Below are 16,139 nucleotides of genomic sequence, written 5' to 3'. Positions count from 1 at the left end.
CCAAGACCTGCACTAAACTGAGTTGTCACAAAAACATTTCAAAAGCCCTATTGAGAACCCGGAGCTGGACTAGCTGATGAGGACTGAGGTGCCTAGTGAAGAAAAATAAATTTCTTGTTGTACTGGGAAAAATTCTAAAATCCTTATAGCAAGGTAGTGCCACTGTTATTCTAAACACCTGCTTGAAATTATTTGGAGCACAAGCCCAAGAACTCAAGGCCTGAAGACAATCGCTTTTATAACAGTTTTATTCAAGTCTGTGTGCTCTAGTGTTGAGACAAGGCCTAGATCAGCATTACACTGTAATACAATAATTTTAGCCATTGAACCAAGCCTGCTTGGCATCCTTGGTTTACAATTTACAGTACATCCAAAAAAAGCAAAGAGAAAAGAAATCCCAAAATGCCAACAACTTCCATTAGCTCTTTGCTTCACTTAAATATTGTTCTATAACATAAAATAATTTAATACAAAAAGAACTGTAATCCAAATACACATAATACATTGACACAGAACAGAGGAAAGATACAGTAGATTATGCACAAGAGTATTCAGTTGATGTGTTACCTACAGTGAAACAAACTGGACATTAATATAATTTAACTATTTAAGCCCAAGAGGGTCAGAGGCAACAAGTCCAGGTCACAAATAAAGCTTTTTAAAAATGCAATCTTCTTTTCCTCTAAGCTTACTGCTGTACAGAAGTTAAAGGAAGGCTCCAACAAATCACTTAATTTGACAACATTTCATCACACAAACAAGAAAAACTTGGTGGCCTCTGTCATTTTACTCAATTCTGGGGTACACTGTCATTTGGTAATGTAACTGCTTCATTGCAGGTTCTTCAGGCAAAATATACCTTCAGGTGCTACTTCCATAGCAACAGACTTTTGAACACCATAAACGGAAGAGAAGACATACAGAGGTCTCCAAAACCAGACTGAAATACTTCAGCTGTAAGATGAATCCCAGTCCTACAGAGTTTGGAGTTCCTAATGAAGTACCCAACACCCTCTACACAGTGATTTCAACACAAGCAGGAACTATTCCATATCTCAAAGGATCAGACATGGGGGCATGATCTTACACTAGAGAAATCTACTCACCTGGTTATTCAGATTCACAACACTGTACCTAGGAAAGTCAGGTCACCAATTTTTGCATCTGGCTTGAAATAGAAGCAGGAGCAGATCCACAATTAATAAGGCAAAAGAAAGAAGTAGCTTATAAAAAGAAGGAGGAAATACATTCTCTGGCTGAGAAATTCTTGGACTTTCAAAGCCACAGAAGAGACATTGTTAAAAGCACAGGTATTTTCCCTGATTTTTCCACCACTGTTGCCTGCTCACTCCATATAAGCCTCTCAACTTAAGTCAGGCAAAATATCTCAGATATTTCCAGCTTGTCCTGAATTTATGACAAAGAAATCAAATATAGCAGCACAGTGTGCTGGGCCAACAGCTGATAGACAAGAATCCTAGAACTCTAGTAAAAGTGGCAGATGTTGATCACCTCTGAGCTTGTCAGGTCTGTCCACCAGCCTGGAGGGATGCATTTGTAAAATGAGAAGAAACACTTGAGAACAGGCCTCAGGTTAAACGGCCATATGCATACACAGCCTCCAGTCACCACTTACTGCCCCTTTACAGCTAGCAATCTGCTAATGCAGAAGTTCTTCACCCCATGTCAGAAAACATTCTCAAAGGTTACCCTGGTTATGGTTAGAAGTAGCAGTCAAATAGACATGGCATGCGAAGCCATGGAAAGGCCACAAGAGTCAGCAATCAAACCAGCAATTAGACCCAGGGGCTTGTTGAGGAACTTGTTCCTCAGGTTAACTGACCTCTTAACTCTGACAATCAAGGTAAGAAGCTGGTCCTTCACCATCAGTTTCTACACAACAATCCCCCAATTCAGATTAAAAGAGCTTTGCTCAGCTGGAGTCTTGTGCATTTTGACCCACAAATACATTCCACTGATTTCAGTGATATTTAAGTATGTGATGAAGAGCTTTCTGAATTGAGGCCTCTTCCCTTTTAACTTGAAAATTACCCTAAATACAAACTTTTATTACTAGCTGCTCTTGGGTTTGTGCGGTATCTTCTTGTAACTGCCAAACATGATGGGCACTGGTGCCCGTGGACTTTACATGAATCTAGGTAAATTCTGCAGCTCAAACCAAACCATCCCCCAGAGAGATCTATGTTGCAAAACAATGGATCCTACTCTCTGCCAAGAGCACTGGCCAAATTCAACGAGTTCAGCTGGCAAACACTCCTGAATATTCTTTCTTTTTTACCTATTATTTTTTCCTGTGGCTATATTCTTTACAGTCTGGATATTATAGTTGTCAAGATAACCTTGAAAATGGAGCAATGGCAGAACTGATGGAGTAACAACTGCTTGAAAAGCAGTGTGAAAAGTCAGATCAGAGATACTAGCTGCTCTGCTCAGATACAAATGCTAAGCCTGTTGACATTGTAAGAGCTACTCACTAAAGCATGCAAGACAGAAGAATTAGCCTACTATGAGGATCTGGGCAATAAGTTGAGGATGACAACTGATTTTGTGACATTGACCAAGCCTGGAAGAAAACAAATTACCCCAGCTGAGAAGTGGCCACATTCACAAATTCCAGCAGAATTCAAGGAAGAAGCTCTGTTCACCTCCAGATATAGTCAGATTCAAGGCGTGCAACTAAGCTATGCCAAACAGTAATCAGAGACCAGGTTTGTTCTGTAACTTAACTGCTGCTAGAGGCATTCTTATTAATGAAGCTTGGAACAACACCAGCATGTCCTCCTGCACCATTATAACCTCTCCAGCTAAGATCACAAGACACAAAAGATCAGGACATGGCTAGAGACATGTTTCTTCTCTCTCAGACCTAAATGCCTCTCCAAGAGAAGGCCAGTTTTATCCAACCTCAACATCTGTTCTTGAGAAAATGCTGAATTGAAACAATCAAGGCAGAATGGGAGATAGTGTTAATCAGTCTGAAATAGCATATATAAAATTAATTATTCTTGTCTTAATATTGAGGTTTCAGCCACATTGAACACAATGTAGATTCTCACTAGCTATCCTGGTAACTTAAACTTTTAACATGGACAAGATCTGATAGATGTATTTCTGATTAATTAAGGCTCTCCCCCCTGCCACCCTCCATGGTTATTTTTCAAATTGCTTATTTTAAGCAAATACTACTTTGGCATTGCTCCTGCAGATTTGTTCTAAGCTCCCTTTTCCTAGCTGTGCATCCATCTGACCCATCAGCAACAGACCTAACAGCAGCCCAGTTCAAGCTGGGTTAAAAAATCCACCATAATGCACACTAAAATGTGTCATAGTTCCTTAATATTAGTTCTATTGGGCTTCCTGCACATTATTAGCATTCAGATACAGTAAGGACTGTATTAGGAGCTGATACACTAGGAAAACAATACTGCAAATACAAGAAAACAATCAGGATCGTGCACAGCTCCACTTTAAGAGCACATTAAATTATTAAAAAAAAAAAACTGTTTTGAAAAAAGAGACTATAATTTCTAAAAGCAGTAGTGACCAATATGAAATCTCCACCTTTCTGACTGTGGACAATCAACTCTTCCACAAGTTAGAAACCATCAAGAAAAATGCCCCACTTTGTCCTTTATTGTTTATTTTGGAGACATAAATATCTAAAGCAAGTATAATCTTAACTTGATAGCTGGTTTTACTTTTGCATCAGGAATTTGCATGTCAAAGAGCCAAATACAAGTTTGCCTCTGCCTTCCCATCTCATTGCAACCTTAACTGCATACTTAGAGCAATTCTTACCAAAACTTAGACTTTCTGCCCATTCTATTTCTACAGATGAGGTAGTTCAGGGTAAAACAAAAACCAACCAGAAACTGGGTAAATTGGACAGGGCTTTGAGTAACCTGGAAAGCATCCCTGTCCATGGCAGGGGGACTGGAACTAGATGACATTTAAGGTGCCTTCCAACCCAAATCATTCTATCAAATTAAGTAACTGTACTTTCCTCAAATTCTTCTTTAGGATCCAATCTAACTATGATGCCAACAGTTTACCAAGTAGTTAGTATTCCTCTGTCCTCTAACTTACATTAAGAAGGATAATTTCACTGTGTTATTTCCTGCCAACTTCCACTTCCCTCAGTTGTATCTTATGCTTGTAGTGTGGAAATCTTTTAGGTCAAAGCACATCTGAAATGTGTATGGTTTTCTGCCTCACACTTGTTACTAAGGCAACAAGAATAAATAACCAACAAAGATGGGACAGGGCCAAAACTCCAATGCAGAAATAGGGAGAGGCAGTGATAGCACATGGCTCAACACAGGAGGGTAAATGGGATGACACAAAAGGTTTCTAGTGATGGTATTTGGCCTGAAAGTACTGAAAGCTACAACTAGGAGGTCCCTCCAAAAAACCAACCCAGGCTCCAGCAAGGAGATATGTGAGATGGAAGGCACCTTGGCATACAAGGATGCACCTAACACATATATATATATAATTGAGAGGCTTAAAAACCAAACCCAAAAGAAATAATTTCCCCAAACAGAAAACTAACAAAGAAAACCACAGAGCTCAAGAAGCCATTCTCAGTAGGAAAATTATGTTCCTGATTAGAAAAAGGAAGATTTTTCACTATGTACAAAAGGAGCTAAAATGTATTTCTCGCATACAAGCGTTAAGGAAGCGCTGAAGAATTTCCAGTTGCAAAAAATAGGAGGTCCTTGTTAGAAAGGAACAATAATAATTCCAGTATCTACATCAGACCCACTACCCAGTCACCAGTGGCAAGCTACTTGTTAATCAAGCACACGCTTCCTAGCCTGGGCGTGACTACTTCCAACATAAAAAAAAAAGTTTATGTAGGTAATTTCAGAAGTTGTGTTCATCTCTGACCAGTGGCAAAACTGTTTAAAAAAGCCAAGCATGGGAAAAACCAAAAGCAAATGCACATTTTAACTGCAGCATGACTTTCTACTAATGCATTTAACAGAAGGAGCACCAGAATAAGCCACAGATTCATGTCCATAATGCCTAATGAAACTGTGAAAGTGAGATTAACAATAATAAGTTCTTCTTAAGACTATATTGATTGTTAAACACCAAAAAAAGACAAAAAAATAAAATTTAAACCAAAACCTGGATTGAAAACAAGAAGGAAAAAAAAGCAGATTTGGTTAAAGATCCTTTCTGTCCAGCTAGCTACCATATTAGCTGACTGTGCAAACCACTGTATTCTACTATTAAAATAGTTAAATTAAGAAAAAACATAAGAAGGCATTTTTTCCTATAGATACCTTAATTATATCATCAACCAAAGATTCATAAAGTCTGAAAGTTATGCTCTTTAACAGTGTATTTTGGTTCTTGTATTTGCTGTACTTATTGCGTGTCTGCAAATATGTTTTAACACATCTATCCCCTCACTTTTAAGGTCCAGTTTTACCCAAATTGTAGTCTTAAATAAGTTCTAAACATGGAAGCTAAGAAACTGTTGTTCAGGGACAGGGTAAGGATCAGAAATCTTTTCAAACGTAAATGTCCTTTTTCATACAAAAAAAATCCCAAAAAACCAAACCAAAACAAAACAACAAAACAAAAACCAACAAAAAAACCAACAAAACCAAACCAAACAAGCCAAAAGGAGAACTTAAATCACACTGCAAGATATAACTCTTCTTATTCATAGGGTTGGTAAGAGCTCTTGAGAGTATCTCCAAAGTACATGTAAAAGGTTAGAAAGCAAGAAACATTTCAAAAAAACAAAAAGAAACAAACCTATTTACATTAGCTTAAAATTACTTGTAAAAATAATGGGCTATCACTGAATTTTGGGATGTAGGAGAAGGTTTGATTCCATACATCCGATGAGACTCTAGGTCCCATATTCATCCCACAGAGATGAATTAGGTTTCAAATAAAAATTAATCTCAAGATAGAAAGGCGACTCAAGGTCGGAGGTTTCCTACATGTTTTATTGAACAAAACACTCCAAAGGCAAAGACCTTTCTTTACTTGACCATTACTGCCTCACCTTCAACAGGATGAGAGGTATCCAGTTTTGTGACACATTGCAGTTACATCTCTATGCAGTATTGTCCACAATGTCTCAAGATAACAGCATGCTATGAAGAGGAAGGCAACTACTCCCATTCCTAGAGGTACAGAAAAATATTTCATCATAAAACCATGCCAAACCAGAACAGGTCTTTCCCCATCAATAACAAAATTCACTTTAAAAATACTCATTTTGTTAGAGAACTACTACAAAAAGAGTATTTTCACCAAGGTTCCCTGCCCCATACTGAGTATCAACGCATTACAATAATAAACTGGAGGGAAAATATGTATAAAAGGTTACATTTGCACCCCTGAAAATGATTGAGAGGAGATTAAGACCTACTTGCTGGTAAAACAGACCACTGTGCAGTCTGTAAGAAGCAACAGTATTAGAAAAGAATCCGTAACTATTTAATCACCTTAGTTTTGACACAAAAGCTTTTTTCTCTCTACTTGTCCCACATTCAATTTCTATGAAACCAGTAGCAATTTACCAAAAAATTTGTCCTTTTTTGCAGTGGTTGCTATGTCTGTGCCTTCCCCCCAGTATCCATATTATATTCCAATTACAGGAAAACTAAACAGGCTACAAGGATAGCTTACTTTGAAGGCCTGACAAACTTCTTTCTATTTAATTTCCTAAATCAGCGCATCAATTACATAAATTAATGATACACATTGCCAGCTGACTAAACAAAAATACAAATATATTTCCAAACCACAAACATTTCTCTCAGCTACAATCTCATTGTTACTATCAGCTAAAAAACTGCCACTTCCTCTTTGTAAGGCTTGTATTCAAATGTATTTTTCTCCATTCTTTTGTCATTGTTTTAGACTGCTCAGTGACTTTCATGTTTTCTTTTTCTCATTTTCTCAGACAAAACAAAAGGGCAACTTATTCAGACATTTAGGAAACAATACATTTGTTATAATTTTTTTAAAGTAAGATTTTCACCATCTTCCTTGAGAATACTACTATAAAGGTAGGCCAATGACCAATATTCTGAGATTTTTGTTTCCCTGACAAATGGAAATACTAGCAACCAGTAGGAAAAAACAGATTTCTGAGCTGATGGGCTCATACCTTCTCACTGTCTAGCGGAATAGAGTCAACCCCTGCTTTGGAGATTTGGAGCACCTCAGCTCCCACAAATGGGAAGAAAAAACCCCAACAGACTAAGAAAGCAGAGAATTCAAGCCAGGAGGGGACAGATGGAAATAGAGAGAGGTTTTGACCTAGCTTAAACATGCACACAGCCTCTGGGCCTTAGGACACTGGCTGCAAAAGCTTTTGGAGTGCATAAGATAAAATACCTGACAAGTCTTGAGAGCCCCCTCTCTGCCTGCCTGAGAATACCCCACCACCTAGTGAAGTCAGCAGCCTTGTTTTCACAACTGACTCCTCTTGCCTGATGCCTCAGGTTGGCCACTGGAAGACAGTTACAGGTGGATGCTCAAATACTTCCTCAGGTTAATTCACACGCTAGATTCAAGGACAATAATTGCATCAAAGAAAGGTTAAAAACAACCCCAAATGAAAACCACAAAACAAACACATACCAACCAGTACGCTTCTAGCTAGTCTGTCTGGCAGCTTTGTAATAAGAGTATCTAGTTTGGTAACCCTGACCTGGATCCTTGACTCTTGTCATCCATCCTACCAAGTTTTTTGATGTAGCAATGTCCACTTGGCAGTAGGAAAGATACTCTTTGGAGCAAAGTACTTCTTAAAGTTCAGCTACATGTCACCTTCACCAAGTGATTATATAAAAGGGGGAGAGGGGCAACAGGGGCAATTCTTCATCCTCAACTTTCCTAAGTAGAAGAGGTGCCTGAACAACTTGCCTTTATGTTTGTCTTTCCTGGGAACTTGACAGAAACCTTAAAAGTTCATTTGGTGAAATCAACTGGCCAGATATCACAGTGTTTAGCAGTCTGAGTTGTATCCGTTATATAGTGTGATCTAGAAAGGTGTCCTCCCATTTCATGCAAGTAAATGGATTTGAAAGATTTCTGTTCAAATGCGGGGGGGATGCCTTTGCAGAGCAGATGATACTCCCTATGACATTTATAATGATACCTTTTGGATAGAAAACATAACATTTCAGAACAGCTGATCCAGTTTTGTTCCAGATGTTTTAAAATTAAAAGGAAGACTATGAAAAATAAATTATTTTCATGTCCTTCTTTCAAATCCCTCTGACACAGCCTCTTACTGAGATTGCAGTAAGGTTGATTTATAGCACAATCAAAATTAGCAATCTGTTGGATGAGTTTTGCCTTTTTGCTAGTGTCTGGGTCACAAACTGAGTTTTCAGAAATGGAAAGCAAAAGGATGCTTAAGAAATCAATAATGCCAAAGGTCTAAATTTAACAAAATAGTCAGAAATGTTTTATTTAAGTATCTGAATCCCATCTTGCCTTATCATAATACCTTGTTTAAACAGTCAACAGTCTCTCCAGCTTCAACATCTAGTGTAGCACCATTAAGGCTAGCTCTGGAGCATTTAATAGGCAGCAGAAAGTAATCCTGCCATTAAGCATTTTTCATGGAATGTGATAAACAAGAAATATGTGATCTTTCAAAACAAAACATACTGTAATTCCGAGAAAAAAAAGGTGCTCTTGACCAATGGGAACATGCTGGTTTCAGTCCTCACACAGAACTAAAAAGCCTTACATACAGTTCTTCCGCAAACATGCTGGTTTTTAATATCAGGTTACAAACATCTAAACACACAAGTTCACTGTGCTGATAGCTGCAGGGATTATTCCGCTCTCCTGCCTTCACAGCAGGACTGGACTGCCCCAACAGGCTGAGCACTGCACTGGCAGCACTGTCAAATGACTTCTTTGCAACCAAATATCAGTGGATTAGCAAAACAAGCACAGATCTGTACAAAACCAGTGAACAGACATGCTGTACCCTGCAATAAAGCAGACTACCCTATTACACTCACATAAAGGCCACATCCCTTATATATAATGCCAATTTGGGGAAGATTGAAGCTCTCATTACAGCCAGTAAGACATACCTGCAGTGGCACAGACACACTTTAAGTCTTTGTACAGAAAACTCTGAGCACAGGCACACCCTATTTGTGTCACTTCCTCCTTCCAGACAGGGGTCTGTTCTTGCTCCAGATCTAGGAGTGGTTTACATATCTGAACAAGAATAAAGTTCTACATATCTATAGTGCCTTTCACTCAAAGATCTCAAAGGACTTTATACCTATTATATATGTCCCAACCCCTCCCCCTGTGAGGTAGGTATTATTCCTATTATTTACAGATGGGGAAATTCAGGCACAGAGGTTACATTATTTGCCCAGGGTCACACAGTGAGTCAGTGACAAAATAAAACAGAATCCAGATGTTCTGATTCCTGTTTGCACAATCCAACTACTAAGAAGCTTCATTTTCAAAACAGCCTTAAACAAGTACCAGTGTGCATAAGAACAGTCTTGGGTTTCATGGGTCACTCCTGAAAGGTGTAAGAAAGGAGAAAAAAATAGAAAGAAAAACATTTGGAAACACATAACTTACTTCCTTCTGCAAGCCAGCACATCTTTAAAGAAAACTTCTGCTAACTCCCCTCCCAAAGCTGAGGCAACTTGACTATGAGCCTGAGAAATAGGGTGGGAAGAAAAGAGACTGATGGAACGAAAATCTGGAAAAAAAAAAACCAAGCTAAACAGCTATACTATAACCCTTCATCTTGAAAGTACAGGGTCATAAAATAAATAGGGCTGAGAGGGACCTCAGGAGTTCACTGGAGTTCATCCAACCTACCCTGAAGCCAGGATCAACTACACCTACTTGTTTCCAACAGTCTGGTTCACCTGCTCTCAAAGACCTCCACCAGTGGAGACGCCATGCCCTTCTCCTGCCATCTGTTCCACCTTACACTATTGCATGAGCAAAAGAGGACAAACAAGTCTTAAGATAGCTACTTCTGCTATTTCAGTGGGGGTATGATAATTCCCAGGCCTGTCTAATGGTCTGAATGTATTTCAGAGAGGGTAGTCTCCAGATATTTGTTTCTGTTCTGGATTCCTTGGGAAAACATCAAACACTGATATCTCTTGTAGTGTAATATTTGACTATTATTTGAAAATACTGATTAATACCAGGATACCAATATACTTACTGCCAAGTGCCAAATCCTACAAGGTCAGTTTGATAGACTTTGATATGATAACTTTAGCTCATTGCAGATTCAAACTGCAATAAGAGGGCAGGGAAGACTACAGGAAAACCCCACAGCAAAAGTCAGCAGCTCAGAATTGCCAAGTTTCACCCAAATGCAGACAAAAATCAGGCAGCTGACAACACATCTTCAGCAGAGGCAGCACCATATGATCTCTGTAGCATCCCTCCATCTCATCTGTTTTCAAAGTGCATTCTCAGTGCAAAAAGTAGGATTGAATTTAGAGGGGCTCACTGCCCCCAGTGGTTTCATATTAAGACCAGAATTCTTGCTTGAGTTCATATGCTGCAGCTTTGTGTGTGTTAAGTTCACTTCTGCATAGCGGAATGGTGCTGTCCTGGCTCTGCCCCTCAGCATCCATGTCCAACAGTGTCCGCTCCTCTGCAGGAGGACCCACCTGGAAAGGAAGCAGTGCAGGCAGTCCAGGTCTCTCTTCTACAGTGCTGCTGCTACTAGCAAAACAAGAGTCCAGATTGCTTGGAGTATCAGTACTTGAACTGTTGGCAGAAGATTCACCCTTGGCATTGCTGGGTGACACAAACCACCAGGGATCGAGCCGCTGCCGACTGGCTGCAGGACGTGGCCGGGGTAGGAACTCCAGTGTCTTGGGTCTTTCCAGTGTGGGATCCTGCTGTGCATTCCATCGTCTCGGGGTTGGAGGAAAAACAAGGTTGGGGTCTGGCAGGCGAGGGACCTCACTGGGATCTCTGCTTGGACTAGGTGTTTTTAATACACCTATTCAAAACAATGTAAGAGAAGAGGGAAGAACATGTTAGCTGTCACTGCTAAGTGGTTCCTACAGATCTTAGTTTATTGTATATACAGTGGAAAAACATATTCAAAGCAGAAAGTCTTCATTCAGAATCTACAAACACTGTATGTTCAAGATTATGGCAGTCTGAAGATGCTGGAACCAAAACCATTGCCACGTTATTCTGTTAGCTACTTGCGTAAAGATAGCCTCCACAAGCAATTGTTGTGGGCTGGTCATCTCAACAAATGCATAAGCAACAAGTAATTACACTGCTTCTGTCTTTACTCTGAAGAGGAAAAGGAAGATGGCTGAAAACCTACCTGCTCCCAGTGCTCCAGTTAAACAGCTACTGGAAGGGCATCCACTGGTTGGGCACCCATTGACAACCAGTCCACCCCCTTTGATGGCTCCATCAGAAGGTGTGCGCCTGTGTCCGCTTTGCTGGGTGTGGGAAGAGACCGTCACGTGTGTGGGAGTCAGGGACTGGTTGGGGTCTTGTTTGAACCTCTCGATCTGGACATTGACCAGTGGGTTTGTAATGGCTGGCAAGGGAGCCTTGACTGTCACTGGGCTGACAGGCATCTCATAAACCACAATCTCATCACTGTCTGAGCGCAGCAAGGACCGGGTGGAATTACATTCGGAAATGGAAGACAGGGAAAGAAGGGTGAGGGATGTGGATGGCTCGCCTAGCAACAACAGGGGATCATCCTTCCTGAAGATCTTCCGGGAAGGTGGACTAGTGCTCCTGCGTGGGCGTCCAGCTCGCTGAAAAATGCTGTCACGCTTCTTCTTCTCTTCCTTGGGCACCTCTGGCTCTTCCTCAATCAGCAGCTGACACTTCCCTGCTTCTAACAGATCAAAACCCAGGCCTGCAGCAGCCAGCACTGCTCCACAGCCAAGCAACGCAACCTCACATCGCTTGTGGTGGGAGCCGCTACGTTTGAGGCTGTTGGTGGGTGTCAGCTGTGGGGTACTGGTAGCAGAGTTTACAGGGGTGGACTCCTCATTGGCATCACTAGAAGGGCCATCCCATTCTTCATTCTTCTGAAATGGGATGCAGAGGTATGACTGATTGTGCACAGGTGAAGGGTGCACTTTGCCCTCTCCATTAAAACATTCACCGTCCTCATCATCTGGAAAGCAAATGAAAATTTACTTTGTATCAATGTAACATTTTCACTGGCAAATTTCATTGTCTCACAAATATACTTCAAAATAAGATTCTCCTCAGAAGATGCAACTGCTCTCCTCACAAACATAATTTATCAACTCCCAAATACAGTCTATTGTTTCCAAAGAAGACAGGCTGAGAGAAGTAACTGGAAACACTATCAAAGTGAAAGAAATCAGTGAAGCATTCATCCACTTGGGATTATTTGCAGAACAGCATTTCAAAGACAACCTACACCTCAGTAACTTCTAGAGTAAATTTATGTGTTTGTGAGTGAGAAGCAAAAGATAGAAAAATTTTAAGGATTTCTCCTTGCAAGTGTAGGTGTAAGCACACTGCACATGTAAACATCATTATTCAGGAAAGGAGCTGAGAGACAGCATGGAGCTAGAGGAGAATTAACAGAAGTTTGTTAGCTTGACAGAGGGAGAAGCACAAGCAGTGAGGTGAAAAAGAAGAAAATCTAGAAGGAGAAAGTGGATACTCGACAAAGAATAAAAGAAAAACAGATACCAAACAAAATTAAAATATTGCTGTAAGGTACCAGCTGAAGGTCAGGAAAGAGTTCATTGAAATGTGAATGGAAGTGGGGATGAGAGTACCAAGTTCAGGGAATTCCTTTACCAATCTCTGCTAAGCTGGTGAATCCTGGAAAAGCAGGTGCAGTTCTCTGGATCTTCCCAAGATTTGGTGCACTGGATGACCACTGTTTGCATCCTTCCACCAGAGCTTTCAGACTGAAAATAGTAGAAGGATGTGAGAAAATGTACCATGTTCACAACTAGCTTCCATTCTTCCCTCCCTTTATATATTATCTATTGATTTACTTAGGGTATGCTTGTATGCATCTCAACTATATAGATCTGAAGTCCTCCCACAAGCAAGAAATTTTCTGACATTTTTAAAACACTTTAAGAAGAAAAGAAAAAGAAAAAAAAAAAAAAGGCTTGTTCCTCATTTATTACACTGTGCCAGAATGGTTAATGAGGATGGGCTTGCAATGCAGTTGAGGACTGCACAGGATACTTCTTAGTTTAGCTCTCCACTTCACCCCAATTTTCCCATGGTTCAGTATTTGGGTTGGCCCTGTTTAATATCTTTATCAGTGATCTGCATGAGGGGATTGAGGGCACCATCAGTCAGTTTACAGTGACACTGAGTTGGGTGCAGTGTTGATGTGCTGGAGGGCAGGAAGCTCTGCAGAGGGTTCTGGACAGGCTGCATTGATGACAAATCAAGGCCCACTGTATAAGGTACAATACAAAAAAAGTTGGTCACAACAACCCCATGCAATGCTACTAAGACCCATCAGTGGGGATGAGTGGCTGGAAAGCTGCCTGGTGGAAAAGGATCTGGGGATGCTGGTCAACAGGCAGTTGAACATGAGCCAGCAGTGTGCCCAGGTAGCCAAGAAAGCCAAAGGCATCCTAGAAGGGAAGTGATTGTTCTCCTGTACTCAGTGCCAGCGGGGGCACACCTCGAATCCTGTGTTCAGTTCTGGGGCCATTACTACAAGAAAGACACTGAGGAGCTGGAGCATGTTCAGAGAAGGGCAACAGAGCTGGGGAAGGGGAAGGTCACTCATATGAAGCACAACTGAGAGAGCTGGGGTTGTTTAGCCTGCAGAAAAAGAAGCTGGGGGAGACCTTATCACTGTCTATGACTCCCTGAAAGGAGGGTCTTACCAGGTGAGAGTCAGCCTCCTCCCCCAAGTAACAAGTCATGGGACAAGAGAAATGGCCTCAAGTTGCAACAGGAGAGATTTAGATTAAGTATTAGGAGAAATTTCTTCACTGAAAGGGTGCCCAGACATTGGAATAGGCTGCCCAGGAAAGTGGTGGAATCACCATTCCTGGAAATGTTCAAAAGGTGTGTGGATGTGGCACTTGGGGAGATGGTTTACTGGTGAACAAAGTAGAGGCTAGGTTAATGGTTTGACTCAACTCTAAAGGCCTTTCTCAACCTTAAATATTCAATGAAGTTTTATTGCCTTACCCTGTATAAAATAAGAATTTAAAAAATACTAAGAAATAGCAAGAACTATCTTTTGAGTAACTAATATTTACGGCAACTCTGCTCCCTTTAAAATAAAGTCTGCAGTCTGGCATGATCTTAGCAAAACTCTCATGTTTCAGACACTCTGCAAAATGTGATATCTGTATCAAGTCTCCCTAGAAGAGACTCAGTACTACAGAGCATCTCAGTTGTAGAGAGAACAGGACAGTTTTATGAGAAACCACAGTTTGCATGCAACTCCATTCCAGCTGTCTGTGCCCAAAAACAATCAGTGCTTCAGACTGTACAGTAATGAACAGAAAATGGAAGAGGTCTATTCCGAAAACTCTAAGAACATGATTTGAAGGTAGAAGTGGTTTTTTCCAGCTTCAGTGATCTCCCCCACTTTTACATAATTAATGATTGTAAAGTATGACATCTTTTTTAATTCCTTAGAATGCTATCCCTATCCTTCATCTGTAGAACAGGTTAAGCATAGGCAGCAGTCAAAGAAGCTTCCTCCATATTGTCCTGCCAACGTGTCTTGAGTATCTCAGAGAGAGAACATGTTTTAAATAGATCCAGGTCTCCAGGGGGCTACTATACTGATGCACTATGCAAACATAAATTTTTCAGGCATTTCACATCTGACCACACAATAGTAAAGATAAAGATTATACCCAGCTATCTTATTTTCCCTGCTAAAAACATGGCAAGAGTCAAACCATCAATTTATCAGGGGGAAAACACTCAAACATTATTAAAAATTACCAAGCATTCAAGTCTTTTAGAAGGCCAAAATAGCCCTATGTTTAAAGCAGCATTCCAGCAATGGTTCGTTGGAGTCCTGGTATAAATAATTCACACACACAAAGGGGAAAAAAAAAGAAGCCACAGAACAATAAACTATAGAAACAGAGGTACAACCTGTATTTCTGTGAAAATCACTTTCAGGACTGATTCACTCAAAGTACATGTCTTTTCCAAAAGACTAAAGAGAAGATATTTGCTTGGCTTTTTACCAGATATTTTTTATATACTAGCATTTAAGACAACTACAGAAGGCTGAGCCTTAAAACACAGAAGAACTTTTACAGAGAGTTTTGCACAGCTAAGAAGTTCAACAGCTTACAAACACACCTAACAACGTAATACCAGACAGTGAAACACCAGTTCCTAGGCAAATGAACTGAATGCAATTTTGTAAACTGCTCTGAATCTCTAACATGTCTGGCAGAGGAAAGAAGTTGGAATAAGAAAGGCGTTTGCAAGTGGATAGACAAATATCCTGTGAGCCAGCTCACGACCACGTTTAGAACCTAGAAATGAGCCTTCCTCCTGGTCCTCTCTTACCCCTCTTCTCCTGCACCTAGCTCCTTGTGACAAAGTGAGCTTGGTCCCCAAGTGCGCCCCTTTTTCTTCTGGCCTCTCTTCTCTTCTTCCTCTCCTTCCTCCTTTGGAAGGACTGAGCTTCGTCCCCACGTTTTACTGCTTTCAGCAGGTGTCACTTCACAAGTGGAAAGAACAGTGGAAAATGGGAAGGAAAAACAGATACACAAATTAAAATAATTGGTTCCATGGCAACATAAAGAATAAAACATAGACCAGAACAGGAATAGTAACAAAAGTGATTTTCCCATAATTCTGACCATTTATCAATACAAATCTAACAACTAAATGCCAAATTGAGCATTCCCTAATCCTTTCAAGTATAGGTAGCCTCTCCAGCTTTATTCCATCACCAGTTTCTCTTTAGAACCACCAGTTTGAAACTAAACACACAAGTGCTGTGATATCCAATACAAACACTATACCTTAGTTAACATGACTTTCATAATTTTAGGACATGCATGCCTGCCTAATTCTGTGTTATGGGAACATTATTTGCATGAAAAGTGCCCTTGTTCTTATTTCCTTAAAACAGTAAC

General features: G+C 40.3%; 1 protein-coding gene across 3 annotated transcripts in view; it reads right to left on the bottom strand.

The window, feature by feature from the left end:
* Positions 1–232: 232 nt before the first annotated feature.
* MAP3K9 (mitogen-activated protein kinase kinase kinase 9) overlaps positions 233–16,139 on the bottom strand; it is a 59,369-nt gene continuing 43,462 nt past the window's right edge. For 2 of the 3 annotated variants that reach the window (XM_030949116.1, XM_030949117.1), the window contains exons 8-11: positions 15,565–15,718; positions 12,841–12,953; positions 11,363–12,178; positions 233–11,023 (exon numbers count right to left, since the gene is read on the bottom strand). In XM_030949116.1, the coding sequence (XP_030804976.1) occupies positions 10,542–11,023; positions 11,363–12,178; positions 12,841–12,953; positions 15,565–15,718 (1,565 nt within the window). In that variant the 3' untranslated portion in view covers positions 233–10,541. The remainder of the gene's footprint in view (positions 11,024–11,362; positions 12,179–12,840; positions 12,954–15,564; positions 15,719–16,139) is intronic. The other variant, XM_030949118.1, reaches the window with a different exon arrangement.

This window comes from Camarhynchus parvulus, chromosome 5, assembly GCF_901933205.1.
Source record: "Camarhynchus parvulus chromosome 5, STF_HiC, whole genome shotgun sequence".
NCBI classification, from domain to species: Eukaryota; Metazoa; Chordata; class Aves; order Passeriformes; family Thraupidae; genus Camarhynchus; species Camarhynchus parvulus.
This window is presented reverse-complemented; position numbering and strand designations above follow the sequence as displayed.